Source organism: Dendropsophus ebraccatus, chromosome 9, assembly GCF_027789765.1.
Source record: "Dendropsophus ebraccatus isolate aDenEbr1 chromosome 9, aDenEbr1.pat, whole genome shotgun sequence".
Classification (NCBI taxonomy): Eukaryota; Metazoa; Chordata; class Amphibia; order Anura; family Hylidae; genus Dendropsophus; species Dendropsophus ebraccatus.
The window spans coordinates 32,387,891-32,403,503 of record NC_091462.1 but is presented as its reverse complement, the minus strand read 5'-3'; the positions used below and the strand labels follow the sequence as shown (position 1 = coordinate 32,403,503).

At 40.2% G+C, this 15,613-nt stretch overlaps 1 protein-coding gene across 1 annotated transcript in view; it reads right to left on the bottom strand.

Moving 5' to 3' along the window:
* Window positions 1-15,613, bottom strand: part of MYO3B (myosin IIIB) — a 279,760-nt gene that overhangs the window by 109,704 nt on the left and 154,443 nt on the right. Inside the window, exons 12-20 of the mRNA XM_069985142.1 lie at window positions 14,460-14,576; window positions 13,009-13,113; window positions 11,643-11,726; window positions 10,018-10,220; window positions 5,309-5,407; window positions 5,091-5,205; window positions 3,405-3,531; window positions 1,329-1,539; window positions 929-1,076 (exon numbers count right to left, since the gene is read on the bottom strand). Coding sequence (XP_069841243.1) covers window positions 929-1,076; window positions 1,329-1,539; window positions 3,405-3,531; window positions 5,091-5,205; window positions 5,309-5,407; window positions 10,018-10,220; window positions 11,643-11,726; window positions 13,009-13,113; window positions 14,460-14,576 — 1,209 coding nt within the window. The remainder of the gene's footprint in view (window positions 1-928; window positions 1,077-1,328; window positions 1,540-3,404; window positions 3,532-5,090; window positions 5,206-5,308; window positions 5,408-10,017; window positions 10,221-11,642; window positions 11,727-13,008; window positions 13,114-14,459; window positions 14,577-15,613) is intronic.

The following is a 15,613-nucleotide window of genomic DNA, read 5'->3' as shown; positions in this document are numbered from 1 at the left end:
TGACAGAGAGAGGAGGCAGGGCCTGAAGATACAGCCAGCATCCGGAGGACTGGAGGGACATCACAAGCAGCGCAGAAAGTAAGTATACACAGCTTATATCATTTATGCAGCCATGGAACAGAACTGACAGAACAGATATCCAAGGCTGCATGAACAATGCAAGGATCTTTCATGCAGCCCGGCTGCTCAATTTGTCATACCTCGATGATCGGCTTTCGTTTGTAGCCCCCACAGCCAACAAGGACCTTTAGCTGTCATATGTGTACATGAGGTGTACCACTATTTCTGGCCTCTATATAACTTGTATATGTTATTTTTCACCAGTTCTCTTCAGGCTTCATCTCTAATTTTCTGTTGTGCCTATGTTAGTGGGTGAAGCCTAACCTCTATGATGTCTCCTGTACACTGCACATACACAAGAGTGGGGTGCTCTTCTGTTGTTTTTATAGTACACCCTAAAAGCAGCAGCAGCAGCATGGAGGAGCAGTACTGAGCAGTCTAAGCTGTGAATCCTGCATTTCTCTCTCCAATCATCCCCCTTTCTTCTTTCTGCCCTCCATACACTTGTACAGGCAGCATGTAACTGATTCCTCAGTGAGCTACTAGCCCATTTTGCAAATACAAGAAGGAATTGAGTTCCTTTTTCAAAATGAGTTTAAGTTTAGGGGAGAGGAACATTTAAGAATCTTGAAAAACAATTTTTTTCTTATAAGATATATTTTACATTTCTTACATTCACTTGTACTTTTATTTCGCTCACTGTTTATAATGACAGTTTCAGAGCCTTTTGTCTATTGTAACATTTTGTTTTAAGATCATAAATCATTTACTGCAGCCTATACACAATGGGAAGTGACATCTGGAAGGGAACAAATACTCGTTCACAGCAATGTTATATGGAAGGTGTGGACAAAAGTTGCCAACTTACCTGCTCTAAGGCAAATATGTGCTGATTAAAGTAAAACTGGATCTGCTCATTGGCGATGTTAATGCAAAGCTGTTCAAAAGAATTCCGTTTGAAGTTTTCAAATCCAAAAATATCTAGAATGCCCACGTTCATGCCGCTCTCCGCATTGCTAGGGAGAAACAAAAAGGAGAGTCCATTTATTACAGATGATTTAATTTAATGTTAATCTCAGGCTTAGGATAATAACCTGTCCAGGATTTGCATATTCTATAGAATCATTACCGTTTTTCTTGATCATAATTAGACTTGCATGGTTGAAAGTAATTAGCAAAAAAAAACTTTAAAAAATGAAGTCGGCCTAAGTACTAAGATCGATAAACTTTCCAGGTATTGAGATCCCAGATTGACCCAGATTACTTGCCATATATTTTTGTCGGGCTGAAGGAGGGTGTTGATGCGGTTCACAATCCAGCTGAAAAGTCTCCCGTACAAAGCTTTGGACATGGCATCTCGGACATCGGCTGCTTTATCCACAGTGTTTGTGCGGATGATGGTCTCCCCTCTGGTTACTACACAGTGTGAGGTGAGGGCCTCCTGCAGCTCTTCAGCACCAATGCTAAGAAGGGAGGCAGCTTTATGTACAGTTATAAGAAAGAAAGAATATAAACTGCATTATAATATAATAACAAAGCAAACATACTTTATGTAACTAACAAATCATACATTGATATGCTATCAAAGATTAGTTCACAGTGACAACCAAACATACAGCCAGGAAATTGCATAAGGCTGGGTTCCTACTACGTTTTTGCAATCCGTTTATGCAAAAAACGGATGGAAAAATGGATGTATTTGTGCGCATCCTTTTTTCCATGAAAAAAAAGGATCAAAACGCATTTGTTTTTTTAACGTACACAAAATCGTAGTCAACCACATTTTTGTTTACATAAAAAAAAACATGCTTTTTGATCCGTTTATTTTTATAATGGAAGTTAATAGAAAAACGGATCAAAACAGATGCACACAAATGCACCCATTTTTCCATCCATTGTTTTGCAAAAACAGATGAAAAAACAGATTGCAAAAATGTAGCGTGAACCCAGCCAAGAGGATATAGGCTGGGTTCACTCTGCTTTTTGCTGCCCGTTTAATGTTTATTGGAAAAAATGGATGAAAAACAGATGCATTTGTGTGCATCCATTTTGATCAGTTTTTCCATTTACTTCCATTAAAACTAATTTGTTTTTTATAATCAAAGTCAATGGAAAACCGAATCAAAAGGGATGCAGACAAATGCATCCATTTTTTCCCCCCATTAAACAAATCCGTGAAAGGGACAGCAATAAGGAACCCAGCCATATATTCCAACTCTAAAGCAAGATATATACATTATTTGGATCACCAATACTGTAATGTGTATGGGGGCAGCTTGACTATTCACTGACAGTAGATGCCAGGGGGAAAAGAATTGGATATGTTAACTTTCTTTACCGCTTCCTGGTCTGTGGCGCGGCTTGAGACGTGACGTTTCCAGCCCGCTCAGTCATTCAGCGGCAGAAGTGGGATGCCACATCACACACCAGGAAGCGGCCGGGCACGGCAAACCGAAGCAGTGCAATGTGGGACCAGCACTGGAACTGGGGAGGTAAGTGGATGTCATTGCCTTCATCCACTCCCTCCCTGGCCATAGATAAAAAAGCCCTCCTGCCCGGAGTACCCCTTAAACTGATTTGTCAGGCTCTAACCTAAGCCATTATAATATACTGTATCAGGTCACGCGTCCTTGGTAAAATATTGACACAAAACAACTGGCCACTGTTCCATCTATAAGGCTATGTTCCCGCAACATCTTTTTTTGGCCGTTTAAAGTGGTTATCCAGCATTAGAAAAACATGTCCCTTTTCTCCCAGAGACAGCACCACTCTTATCTCCAGTTTGGGTGAAGTTTTACAACTTAATTCCATTGAAGTGAATGGAGCCTAATTTCAAACCACATTTATTCTGGTAAAGAGAGTGGTGCTGGCCATGTTTTTTTTTTAATGCTGGATAACCCCTTTAAATAGCCAAATAACAGTCATTATTTCATAATGATGGATGCTATTGCTAAAAAGACAGATGTCATTATGAAATAATGGCTTTTCTTTGAACTCAAACTGACAAAAAAAGACATTGTGAGAACATAGCCTAAGAATGACACCTGAGCCTATCCATGCTGGAATTATAGAAAAACCCAATTATAGCAACAAACTATAGATAGATAGATAGATAGATAGATAGATAGATAGATAGATAGATAGATAGATAGATAGATCAGTGAGTGATACTGCCCATTGGACTCCTAGGAGCAGGAATTTCAGTGAAAAAATTACATGTTATCCTGGTTAGACCTCTATGTTTCTATCTATCTATCTATCTATCTATCTATCTATCTATCTATCTATCTAAGGAAATGGCTCCTAGCTTTCATACACACATCCTATGAGCTATTTTATTATACCATTTTCTAAGGCTTCTCCATTTGGAACTTCGCTTTTGTCAGTTTGGTGTTTGGAGGATATGGCAGTGAACTCAATGTTCCCCGTGTTAAGTATCCCGGCCAGAACTCTATACACTGAATGGACCTCCTGTCAATGAAAGGTGAATGTAACACAATAGATATTCATTCCATAATTATATATAAATAAACAGTAAATAAACGAGTGCTGTAAATGTAGTAGATACTTCAAGAGAACACGTTTCCTCTAATCAGAAAATATTTAATGGATGCTTTAAGGAGTTCTCTGTCCTGGGCACCCAAAACAAAATTGAGAGGTAATGGTGGGCAATGTCTTATTCTTAGTGTATGGGGACATTATAGCACTGGTCCTGCATGGCAGTGCTGGACCAGTGGGAGTGAAAGTTGTTTTTTTTAACTAGGCTAAAATTTTTTAAAAAGCATCAAATATTATGTAGTACAGCATCCATACAAATATGGTCTTATATAAAGAGAGTAAAAACTATTACGATATGTTTCCCAACAGATGTGCACTAAATTACATTAAAAATACACTGAAACCCAGCCAGTGGTTATACACAAATACTACAACTTTTCCAGTAAGCCACTTTATGTTGCGTCCAAATTAGCTATGGAGGCTCCAGCTGGATGCCCACAGACGGCACGCTGCCCAGCTAGCAGTAATATGCCAACAACTCATCATCCCCAAAACCAAGGAACATAAAGCTAAAACATAACTACTGATACTACATTAATGGTATAACATGGTATGGCAAAATTGACCATTACAAGTTATCCGACTATTCAGGGCTATATCCTATAATGCTTTGCAGATTGACTTTTCTATAGTCCCTAATTGATTAGAAGAGAAAAAAAATGCTGTGAAGGCTTTCCTACAAAGTTTATTGCACTTATTAGATAGTTTTTCCCTATTTTGTGTTAAGCAATTATTTTCTCTTCGCTATGGGTCAATCCATTTCTATGATTGGGGAGGCTGTACCTGGTGTTGCAGCTTATTCCGTTTACAGCAATGGAACAAGCTGCAATACCAGGTACACCCACTACCCAATGTACAGTGCTGTGCCTGGTAGAAAATGAACAAGCAACAGCACAGATAGCCAATCAAGGATAGGCCATCAATAAAAACAATTGTATCAGTGCTGCGGAATCTGTTGGTGCTATACAAATAAATATTATTATTATTATTATTATTATTATTATTATTATTATTATCAGCCAAAATTTTAGCTTTCTGGAAATAAAACATTTTTGTATAGGTCTTTATTAAACATTTTGCTTGGTTTCTCTTTTACATCCTGCATTTGCTCTATGCTGACTGGCCATTTCCTATAGAAACGAGATGTCAGCAGAAAAACGCTGACAGCCACACAGAGCAGACGGCCCAGAAACTGGCAGCTGGGGTGGAGCGGGACAGGTAAGTATACATTGCTGTCAATCAACCCGGACATCATGGCTAATTAAGCATTTATCCTGGGCAACCCATATAAGTTGCTGGTGACTGCTCTTGTGAATGAACCTATTCTTGGAAGCAACATATTAAGATTATAGTTTTAAATGACAAACCCAAAAATAAAAATTAAATTCTATTTGTTTTACCATTTGTATATCATTTCAAGTAAGAACCATGTAAATAGATGTAAAATGTCCCCAAACGCTGTTTTTACTCACGTCATTACTAAATCCTATAATCCTAAAACAATGTTGGATGGCAGCGAATTGTCTCCTGTATGATTCCTTGGAGATAATATCTTGCATGACTGAACCTGTTTCATTGTCAATGTATCTATTAGTAATAAAAGGGAAATAAAAGGATTAGCAATAAAAAATAGCAAATAAACAGAAATTAAGTGTAAGAAAAGCAGAAGATGTGGCGAATGGTTTTTTACCTTGGAGGCTTTTTCTCCGGGAGACTGTACTCCGAGAGCTTTTTATGGTGATACAGACCGGCATATATGTAATAAAATATATGGAAATTCTTCTCACCCCTGAAGGAAATGGAAAACATAAACTGTAAATGGAAATTTTACAAGATAAAGGACCAAGCATGGAAGCTAGTATATATCATACTGATGAAAGGGGAACCAAAAAGGGGGGAAATTATTATTTTTTCACATCAACTGGTACCAAGTTATACAGATTTGTAACTTACTTCTATTTATGTCCTGCAGGAAGTGGTGTATTTTTTCCAGTCTGACACAGTGCTCTCTGCTGCCACCTCTGTCCATGTCAGGAATTGTCCAGAGCAGTAGCAAATCCTCATAGAAAACCTCTCCTGATTACAATCATTAATAGAGTACTACAGGTGCAGCTGCCCCTGGGGCCCCACATGATCCTTCTTTTCTTGGATACCCACTCTATTCCTCCCACAATCAGACCATTAGCTTGTCTACTATTCATACATGCAAAAATAGTGTTAGCCAGATACTGGAAAACATGTTACCTCCCTCCGGAAAATGAGTATATAACAGCAGTAAACTCATCTTTCCATTTTGAAAAGGTTTTAGCATATGGCGCTGGCTCCACACAAACTTTTATACGCAAATGGGGTTTATGGATGGAATCATCATACTGAACACATACACAATGAGCAGCTCACATATTGGCTTTGAGGAAATGTACATTATATTATAATATATTATTTTTCTCTCTTTACCTTGTATATTATCTTTACTGACAAACCAGTATACTTTACACCAATTTTCTCAGGAGGTGCTACACCTAATGCAGTTCTACCATGCTGAATGTATGTTACCACAATTTTATATCTATATAATATACCGAATGTTATTCCTGTTGTTTCTAAATGTTAACTATACTGTTGGCACTAAAGTCAGTGCTCATAGATTTTCTCTTTTGTAATTTGTTCTTAAAAAACCTAATAAAAACATTGAACCAGAAAACCTCTCCTGCTCTCGACAGTTCCTGTCACGGACAGAGGTGGCAGCAAAGAGCACTGTGACAGACGGGAAAGTAGACACCACTTCCTGCAGGTGATGGGAATTATAGTTTTTCAAAAGCAGGCAGAAGGTTCATCATACCTTCATACATAACAGTTAAAACTAGAGATGAGCGAACCTGGAGCATGCTCGAGTCGATCCGAACCCGATCGTTCGGCATTTGATTAGCGGTGGCTGCTGAAGTTGGATAAAGCTCTGAGGCTACATGGAAAACATGGATATAGTCATTGGCTGTATCCATGTTTTCCAGACAACCTTAGAGCTTTATCCAAGTTCAGCAGCCCCTGCTAATCAAATGCCGAAAGTTCGGGTTCGGATCGACTCGAACCCGAACCTGGTTCGCTTATCTCTAGTTAAAACTTATCAAAACACCAATGCAGTTAATGACAGCTATGGCTACCAATATGCAAAAAGATTGCTCCCTCTGTACTGTAAATAGAGTAATATTATAATGTGAATGGTGATTCACATGGTCTTAGATGTCCGATATTGGACAATACAAAGTAATCAGTACCCTATTGTACTTTTATACGTAACAAATAATAGTATCCAAATTACAGTGCTATATATTGCCCAAATAGTACACCTATATATTGATTCAATAATATCACCAGGTAGCCATTTCAGAAGTGAAGACACAATGGTAAAACCATTTTTGCCCAAGCTATTCTTCAGCCCCAAACTCAATGACATTGCTCCCCAATGAACAATCTCTACCCATGAACTGATCCATTGTTATTGCTTGATCATTTATTTACTATTGCACCAGTAGGCATCCGACCTGTGTTGTAATATGTCCCTGGGTCCTAATGCATAAGAGGTCTCATCAGCCTGGAGTCAAACACGCCCCTGGCTCTTCCTACTATCGGACCTGTGTGTTCCATAAACTAAATGTTTTGTGACCACCCCATGGAGTCTACTGAGCGTTGCTAATCTACTTCACTAACATTTCTAGCAGTGTAATAACTTGCACTTTATGTTGCTGCAGTAAAACTTTAAAATGATGCAAAATTAACCCAGATCCTGTTTTATTTCAGGCTCATTATTTTATTAGTTGTGCTTCATTAGGCTTTCCTATTACAACATTATTATTCCGCTGCCAGGAAAATCATTTACACAACTCCATACAGCCCTCGAAGAATCCTAAAAATAGCAGTTCTGTTATAGTTACAGCACAGAACAAAAGCTACAAGCTGGCTTTACTGAGATCTATGTGGTATAAACCTCTTGGGAATTAACTGCTTAGGCTGGGTTCACACTACATTTTTGCAATCCGTTTTTTTCATCCATTGAATTCCATTATAAAAAAAAAACGGATCGAAACAGATCCGTTTTTTTTAACGGACACAAAAATGAGGTCAACTACGTTAAAAAAAACGGATCCGTTTCTTTAAAATGGAATCCAATGTAAAAAGGAATAAAAATGGATGCACACACGCATCAGTTTTTTGGAAAAAAAGGATTGCAAATGCATATTGCAAAAACATAGTGTGAATATAGTCTTAAATACATACTGACATCACTAATGGGGGGGGGTCCCATAGATGCGGGGGTTGGGAAGGGTCCCTCTTCACTAGCCAATGTGGAGACCCTGTGCCAGTGAAGCACTTCTGTAATCTGTATGTTCTTGGTAATTTTTTTTCAGAGCTCGCTTCCCCCTTGTTCCATTACACACAGAGACAGCGAGTGGGAAGGAGAGGGAGGGACCATGTGAATGATCCTTAGAACTTATTACACAGGGTGACGCACTGCAGACCGTCGCTGACATAATCATGCTCTTTCAGCATGTTGAAAGACCACGATCAACCGATATTGTGCATGTCGGCTTATCATTGCCTTTCAAAATGCAATATTAAACTAAACTATTATAGGCCCCAATGGTCGGTAATCGGCCAAGTAAAGGCCATATTACATGGCACAATGTTCTAGAGGAAGTGAGCGCCAACCTGCCCGTTTAGTGCTCGCTTCCCCCTTGTTCCCTGCTTGTGCTATTACACACGAGCAGGAACGAATGGGAAGGGCCTCCCGAACAATCCTTAGATTGTTTGAGCAGCCCATTGAAGTCAGCTGTGATCTGCTACCACTGCTCCTATTACACTGAGTGACATGCAGCGGACCGTCGCTGACATAATTTTGATGTTTGATCCAAGTAAGGCCGATAATAGTTTAGTGTAATAGGGCCTTTAGTGTGACCCTTTCCTGCAACCAGCCATTGGTCACACATCTCCTATTACACTGGCATTTGCTCATACACCTGATCACTATCCCCATTACAAAGGGTAATATAGGCCTGTTTGGCCTTTAGATAAGGTGGCGTCAAAGGTGCCATGTAGGAAACAAATAAGAAAGAGCCAACCTTTCATTGATACAGAAAACGTATACATCTTTTACTTGCACTGTAATTTTACCAATAAGGTCTGGTAGGTTGTATGTGAACAGGCCCATAAACTAAAACAAGCTGAAGCTGTGAAATAAAAGGCGTTTGCCCTGTAGTGACAACCCCATTTAACAAACACATATGTTCCAATATTATCAAAATTAGTGCATGATGGGAGTTGTAGTTTTGCAACAGCTGGAAAGCCACAGGTTGGGGAACACCGACCTCAGGGGATAGAGGTAGCCAAACAACCATTGTACTCAAGTGCCGGTCCACTCCAACTCCTGCACCCAACTTGGCTACCACCCTGAGGGTTATCCAAGCCTTGGAGCTTTCAAATAAGGGTAATACTGATTACCCCATTAAAGCGACATCGTTACATTGCTTTTTTTTTTTTTTAACATGAATAGACCAGTGCTGGCATGGGCATGCCGGTTACGCAGTTATTTTTTTGAACCGCAGTCCAGTTCCAGCACACGGCGCCGGTCTATCACCAAGCAGCGGCAGTGCATTATGCACTGGGGGTGGTCCTGCTGGCCCCCAGTGTGACATTTCCCCTTAGTGACAATGGAGCCGCATCACAAAGGGGAGGGGAGATCATCACACTGGGGGGCGGCAGGCCCACCCCCAGTGCATCATGCACGGCCGCTGCTTGGTGATAGACCGGCGCTCTGCGTGGGAACTGGGCACTGGTTCACCGCAGCACTGGCATCCTCATTCATGTAAAAAACAAAAAGCAATTTACTAGTGGTTAGAGATGAGCGAACCTGGAGCATGCTCGAGACGATCCGAACCCGAACTTTCGGCATTTGATTAGCGGTGGCTGCTGAAGTTGGATACAGCCCTAAGGCTATGTGGAAAACATAGATATAGTCATTGGCTGTATCCATGTTTTCCACACAACCTTAGAGCTTTATCCAAGTTCAGCAGCCACCGCTACTCAAATGCCGAACGTTCGGGTTCGGATCGACTCAAACCCGAACCCGGTTCACTCATCTTTACTAGTGGTACATTCACTTTACCAAATCCACATATTCCAACACCAACTAAATCATTGATCATAAAAGGAAGAACATACAATAAATGTATGTAGGATGGTGAAGAAAATGGACCAGAGACACATAGGAGTTCTATATAGACCTCAGTATGCCTTATATACTGATCAAATACAGATCTTGTAATACTATGTCAATAACCCTCTCAGTAACACCCAGTAGATAATAGGAAGCCATTCTACCATGTTTGATGATATTTTACTTACACAGCCTGTTTTATGACCCTGGATTTTTCCAGCAAATATTCTGAGATTTTCGCCCCCATCACTGCCCCTGTGGGGGTAAACATCATTTCTAGATATTTTCCAAAGCGACTGGAGTTGTCATTGATAACAGTGCAGGCGTTTCCAAAGGCTTCAACCAAAGGGTTAACTTGTAGAATCTTTTCTCTCAGCGCCCTGTTATTAGCCTGTAAAGAAAATGGCGTGACATTGGTTTGACTTAACAGGACAGATTCCCTTTAAAGGGAAAAAAAAAACATTTTCTTTGAAATCAACTGGTCCCAGCAAGTGCCAGAGATTTGTAATTTACTTATATTAAAAAAAATCTCCAGTTTTCCAGTATTTATCAGATGCTGTATGTCCTGCAGGAAGTGGTGTATTCTCTCCATTATGACCCAGTGCTCTCTGCTGCCACCTCTGTCCACGTCAGGAACTGTCCAGAACCGGAAAGGTTTTCTATGGAGATTTGCTACTGCTCTGCGCAGAAGAGAGCACTGTGTCAGACTGGAGAGAATGCACCACTTCCTGCAGGACATACAGCAGCTGATAAGTACTAGAAGACTTGAGATTTTTTTCAATAGTGGTAATTTACAAATCTCTGGAACTAGTTGGTTTAAAAGAAAACCTTTCTTTGGGTGACCTTCCCCTTTAAAGGGATTGGCCACTTTATAGTAAAATTGCTCAGTATACAGTATTTGTAACTGTACTCACTGTATATACTGAATGCAGCTTCCAGTGTACCTCAGACTGGGCTGTCCTACTCTGTGGTGTTTCTGTCCAAATAATGGCTTACATGGAGGAGCATGTGACCATGCCCCGCCCCCTCTGTCCACCATTGAGCCTGTATATGTCTATGGACACTAAGGCGGACATGGTCACATGATCCTCCATGTCAGCCATCTTATGGACAGAATCACCACAGAACAGGAGAGCACACCCTGGAGGAGGGGAGTCTGATTTTAGCTCTATGAGGTACACAGGAAGCTGCTGTCAGTATATACAGTGAGTACAGTTACTAATACAATACACTGAGCAATTTTACTATAAAGTGGCCAATCCCTTTAACTAGTCACTAGTATCAGTAGTCTGCTTGTGTTTTTGTAGTCTTCGTAGCATTGTAGTAAGTTCCTTTCCTCTCAGTATCCATCTTTTATGGTATACTGCTAATGTAAAGTTATTAGCTGTGCTGCCTCCCGTCTGATCACTGTCATCTTGTCGGAGGGAACGTTTTGCCTTCATTAATCTTAATGTGATAAAATGCCCGTCTGTCTCATGGCATATTGTATTTTAGTACTGTACATCCTTGTGGACAAATTCTGCATGGAGTGATACTGTACACTGCCATAAATCCCGTCCCAGTCATCAATCTTCTCCAGGAATTAGGTCATCAAACCATTCCTGCTGCTACAGAAACGAATGTAAGTTACACCCAGCAATGCCGCTTCTTCCCTACACCTGTCATTGCTTCTTACCCCAAGCTCCCCCTGCAGGTGACTGCTGGAAATGCAATACATGCGGTAATAGCTCATAGCCCTACGCTGTCTGTAAGGTAGACATGTTGAACATCAATGTAAGAGAAGGACATGGCGGCATTATCTAGAAGACCATACCTTTCCCAGGAAGGTTAAATGTTGCACAATCAAATGAGCACTTTCTGTCTTGCCGGCTCCGCTCTCCCCGCTGATAATAATGCACTGATGGATCAGAAATAATGGGGTGTGAGAAATTGCCATCATTCATCTGACTGAACAGATTTACAGAAAACAGATAGAGACAATGTTGGCTGTAATGTGTTTTCTTCACTTTCACCCATTCACTGGTTGAACCATTTATTGCTTTTATATTAAATATATTGTATTAAACGGGTGTTTTCATCCAATCAGGTATGGCAGACATACAGAATATGCCATAACTGTGTGACCCATACCTCTCTGAAGATCAAGGTCCCTCTGACCTCCTACAGCCTGGTTGTGGCCACCAGAGATGGACAGGAAACCAAAAATAGCCAGTAGCCAGTTTACATAACTCCTAGCGTTATCTCCCATAGAGGTTAATGGTAGTTGCATGATCAGTATTTAAAGGGAATCTGTCAGTTGTAATGCACACTCCAAACTGCTGACAGATAGCTGTTAGGACAAGGAGACACAAGGTACCTTTCATATATCCAGCTATGCTTCCAGGATGTTATATAATGCTTTTCTTCTCCGGTACAAAGGAGGCGTTTTCAAGCTTCTGAATAGCTGTAAGCTGGATGTCTCCTCTCTCCTGCTTGATTGACACCTGGAAACTAAATCCCAAGCAGGGTCAGGTAAGGGGGGTGGGGGGGTAAGGGGGCGTTACAGCTTTCTTGCTCAGGAAAGCCTCCTTGACAATTGGTACATTTTTCTAAATTCTGGAAGCACAGATGGATATATGATCATGTGATGATCGGTACCATGTGTCTCCTGGACCTAACAGCATCAAACAGAGTTAACAACTTGAACATGAATTACAGCTGACAGATCCCCTTTAAGACTAATAAAGTACATTTCTGTGTTTATTGTTGGTTTCCATATTCACAGGCATATGATTCTCTGCAGAGGAGTCCTGGTTTATTAGGATGGGGGTGAATAAATCTAGAAGAATGGCTACTGGGGATAAATCCTGGTTCACCAATTGTCATTCCAGCTCCATGAAGGCAGAGGTATGGTGGAATAAGGGTGAAAACTGAGGCTAGATGTGGGCACCATTACCAAAAACAACCCTGACAGAGGGGCCCTATAGGGGTTTCCAACATAGAACTAACTTGTCCAGGATATCCTCTATTCTTTTTCTTTTACATTTACACTACAGTCCATGCCATGATGGGGGCTGAACCCAAACTCTGCTTTAGGTTGGTGTGACTTCTAGTCGTGCCCCAGGTACAGAGACTGGTACAGGCTGCCCACACTGCCCTCCACAGAAAACAATATGGAGAGGATACTGGTTTTAACATACCTGATCCTTACTGAAAGTCACCATTCCCTGATATGCTGCGTCCGCTGTGGCAAATATGTGTGGGGGGTTTGAGGCACGTTTTACTCCATGATACAGCTTGGAAAACTAAATAAATTAAAGAAGACTGTTAGATACAGATAACTATACTCTACATTACAGGGAATATCCAGTAAGGGTAGTACATCCAGTATATGTGACGGCCATCCACTAAATTTCAACAGTGTGTGAACATGGCCTTTCTGTGTTTTTAATCCAGTCCTGGTTTTGGTTGAAAAATACTGAGCAAAAATACTGTGTGTGAACATAGCCCTACAGTACGTGAAGTGTAAAGGATTTACAGGGCTGGTTTAACCAGTTAGGCCCTCATAAAAAATATCCAGGACTATGTTCACACCTAAAAAGTACCATAGACTTGTGGCATATGTCAGACAACCGACTGACCGGTATGCCAATGTATACCGCAGTGTACCCCCAACGGATCCAATGATTTCAATAGACCAAACATAATTGTGAGAGTATGGATTTTTTTGATTTTCTTAAATATACCATAGGTAAGGCATGGTTTTTAGTATAGGCATCCTAAGCCTTAAAAAAGGCCTTGAGAAAGAGTCTGAGATTATCATTCTGGTAAGTAAAAAAGTTAATTCCAACAGGATGGTGGGGCTGAGTAGAGTTAAAGTGTCACTGTCTTTATAATTTTTAAAATCTAAATCAAAAGTAGATGTGAAATAAAGCAAGTTTGCGATTTACAATTAATTCATTTTCTTTTTTTTTTTCTTTTTTTTTTAGGTATCATGGAGAACACGGCACTTCCTGTTTTCTGACTTTTTTTTCTCAAAGAGTCGGAAAACAGGAAGTCCTGTGTATCCCAGGACATCTGAGCGTCACAGAGAAGGCAGTCATGTGATTAATGGACACATTGAGCCGTGACTCTCTGCACTGGCCGTAATTCATGTGTTCAGTCTGTTTTTTCAACCAGCGCAAGTCAGAAATCTGCCTTCAGGAGACTGGACCTGGATTTCTGGTAAGTTCAGCTTTGTTTTACAGCATGATAACAGCAACAAAATAATGAATGTATAATGCAAACTTGCTTTATTTCACATCTACTATTGATAAAGATTTTGTAAGTTATAACAACAGGAACACTTTAATGGAGGTGTCATTAAACCCTAGTAGTACAAAAAAATACTGACGGTTTAGTGTCCCCAAAATAGCTAACAGGTTCCCTTTTAGGAGGTTTCCCTATATTTCTTTTCACAGTGAGGAACCTTCTGTACAGCCATAAAACCCTCTTTGTACCTCCATATAAAGCATATAAAGATACAATGAAGCCTACAATATGTCCATTATATAGCCATGTACTGTATATGATGCCTTATTCGTACACTGAATGGATATCTGTTGTAAATGTGTTACTTTGTCTGGATAAACACAATACTGATTTTTTTTACCTGTGGAGAATAAATACTGAGATTCTGGAATGGATTTAACGCTATCAAAATATCGCCAACATAGGTATATATCTGTAAATCCGCAAACCGAGTTTGTAACTGATGTATTATAGTTTCCTGAAAAGAAAAAGAGAAGACAAATAAAAAATGTTCAATCTAAAAACCTTCTATTATATAAAATCTAAATAGCAGTATTTAATGACAGTCTCGATGAAATAATTATTATTGTTTTTATAACTGATTTCAATGTAACTACGACTGGCTTCTCACTATGTGGCTGCCTCATATGGACACAAATCATGGAAGTAATTGTTACCTATTACTGGCACAATCATGTGGCCGTTAGCCACCACAAGGGGGCATGGTTTTGGGGCACAGTGTAAGTACCACCAGCACCAAATTTCTTATAAATAGCCAGTACTGGCGAGACAACCCCTTTAATGGTGATTCACCTGGATGAGAGAATGAGTGAAAGGTCTTTACTCGGAAAACTTGGCAAACTAATCTTCCACAACAAATGTCGGAGCAGTCACCCGTAGAGTAGTCATTAAAGTGATGGCTAAAATGTGGGGGCACCTTAAAAACAAGGTGGTGTATGTGGATCCATAAAACAGTCTAGCCCATTGGAAGCAAAAGCACTAGTCATGGAATCTTTCCTGAGAGGTGCTTCACTGGTTGGTTCCTAGAAACAAAATTACTCACGAACGTTGAGCTACAGTGCCCATGGCAGGGTGCAGGCCCTTAGGAAATCCTGTGATGTGGCAGCCAAAAAGTTTCTGTGTCCTGCCAATGCCCTGAATGGCCCTAAATGTGCCATGGACTTCCTGTACAATATGTCCCCAAAGTCTCCATATCTCAATCTTTACTTGGACTAAGGGTACTATTACACCAATTGATTTTTTGACGACTAAGAATTAACGATAAACGATCTTAAACGACCGCTACGGCTAACGACCCAAAATCTTTTAACCAATTACACGAAACGATGATTGTTATTTATGATCGTTCTTGCGGTCGTTTTGTTGCCGCTATTGCGTACGTTTCAGCTATGACTTCTTATTCCACCGAATGATGTGCGAACTATTTGCGAATGATCAAACGATAAAAATAGGTCTAGATCCTATTAAACAATTAACGATTTATCATTGGTCGTT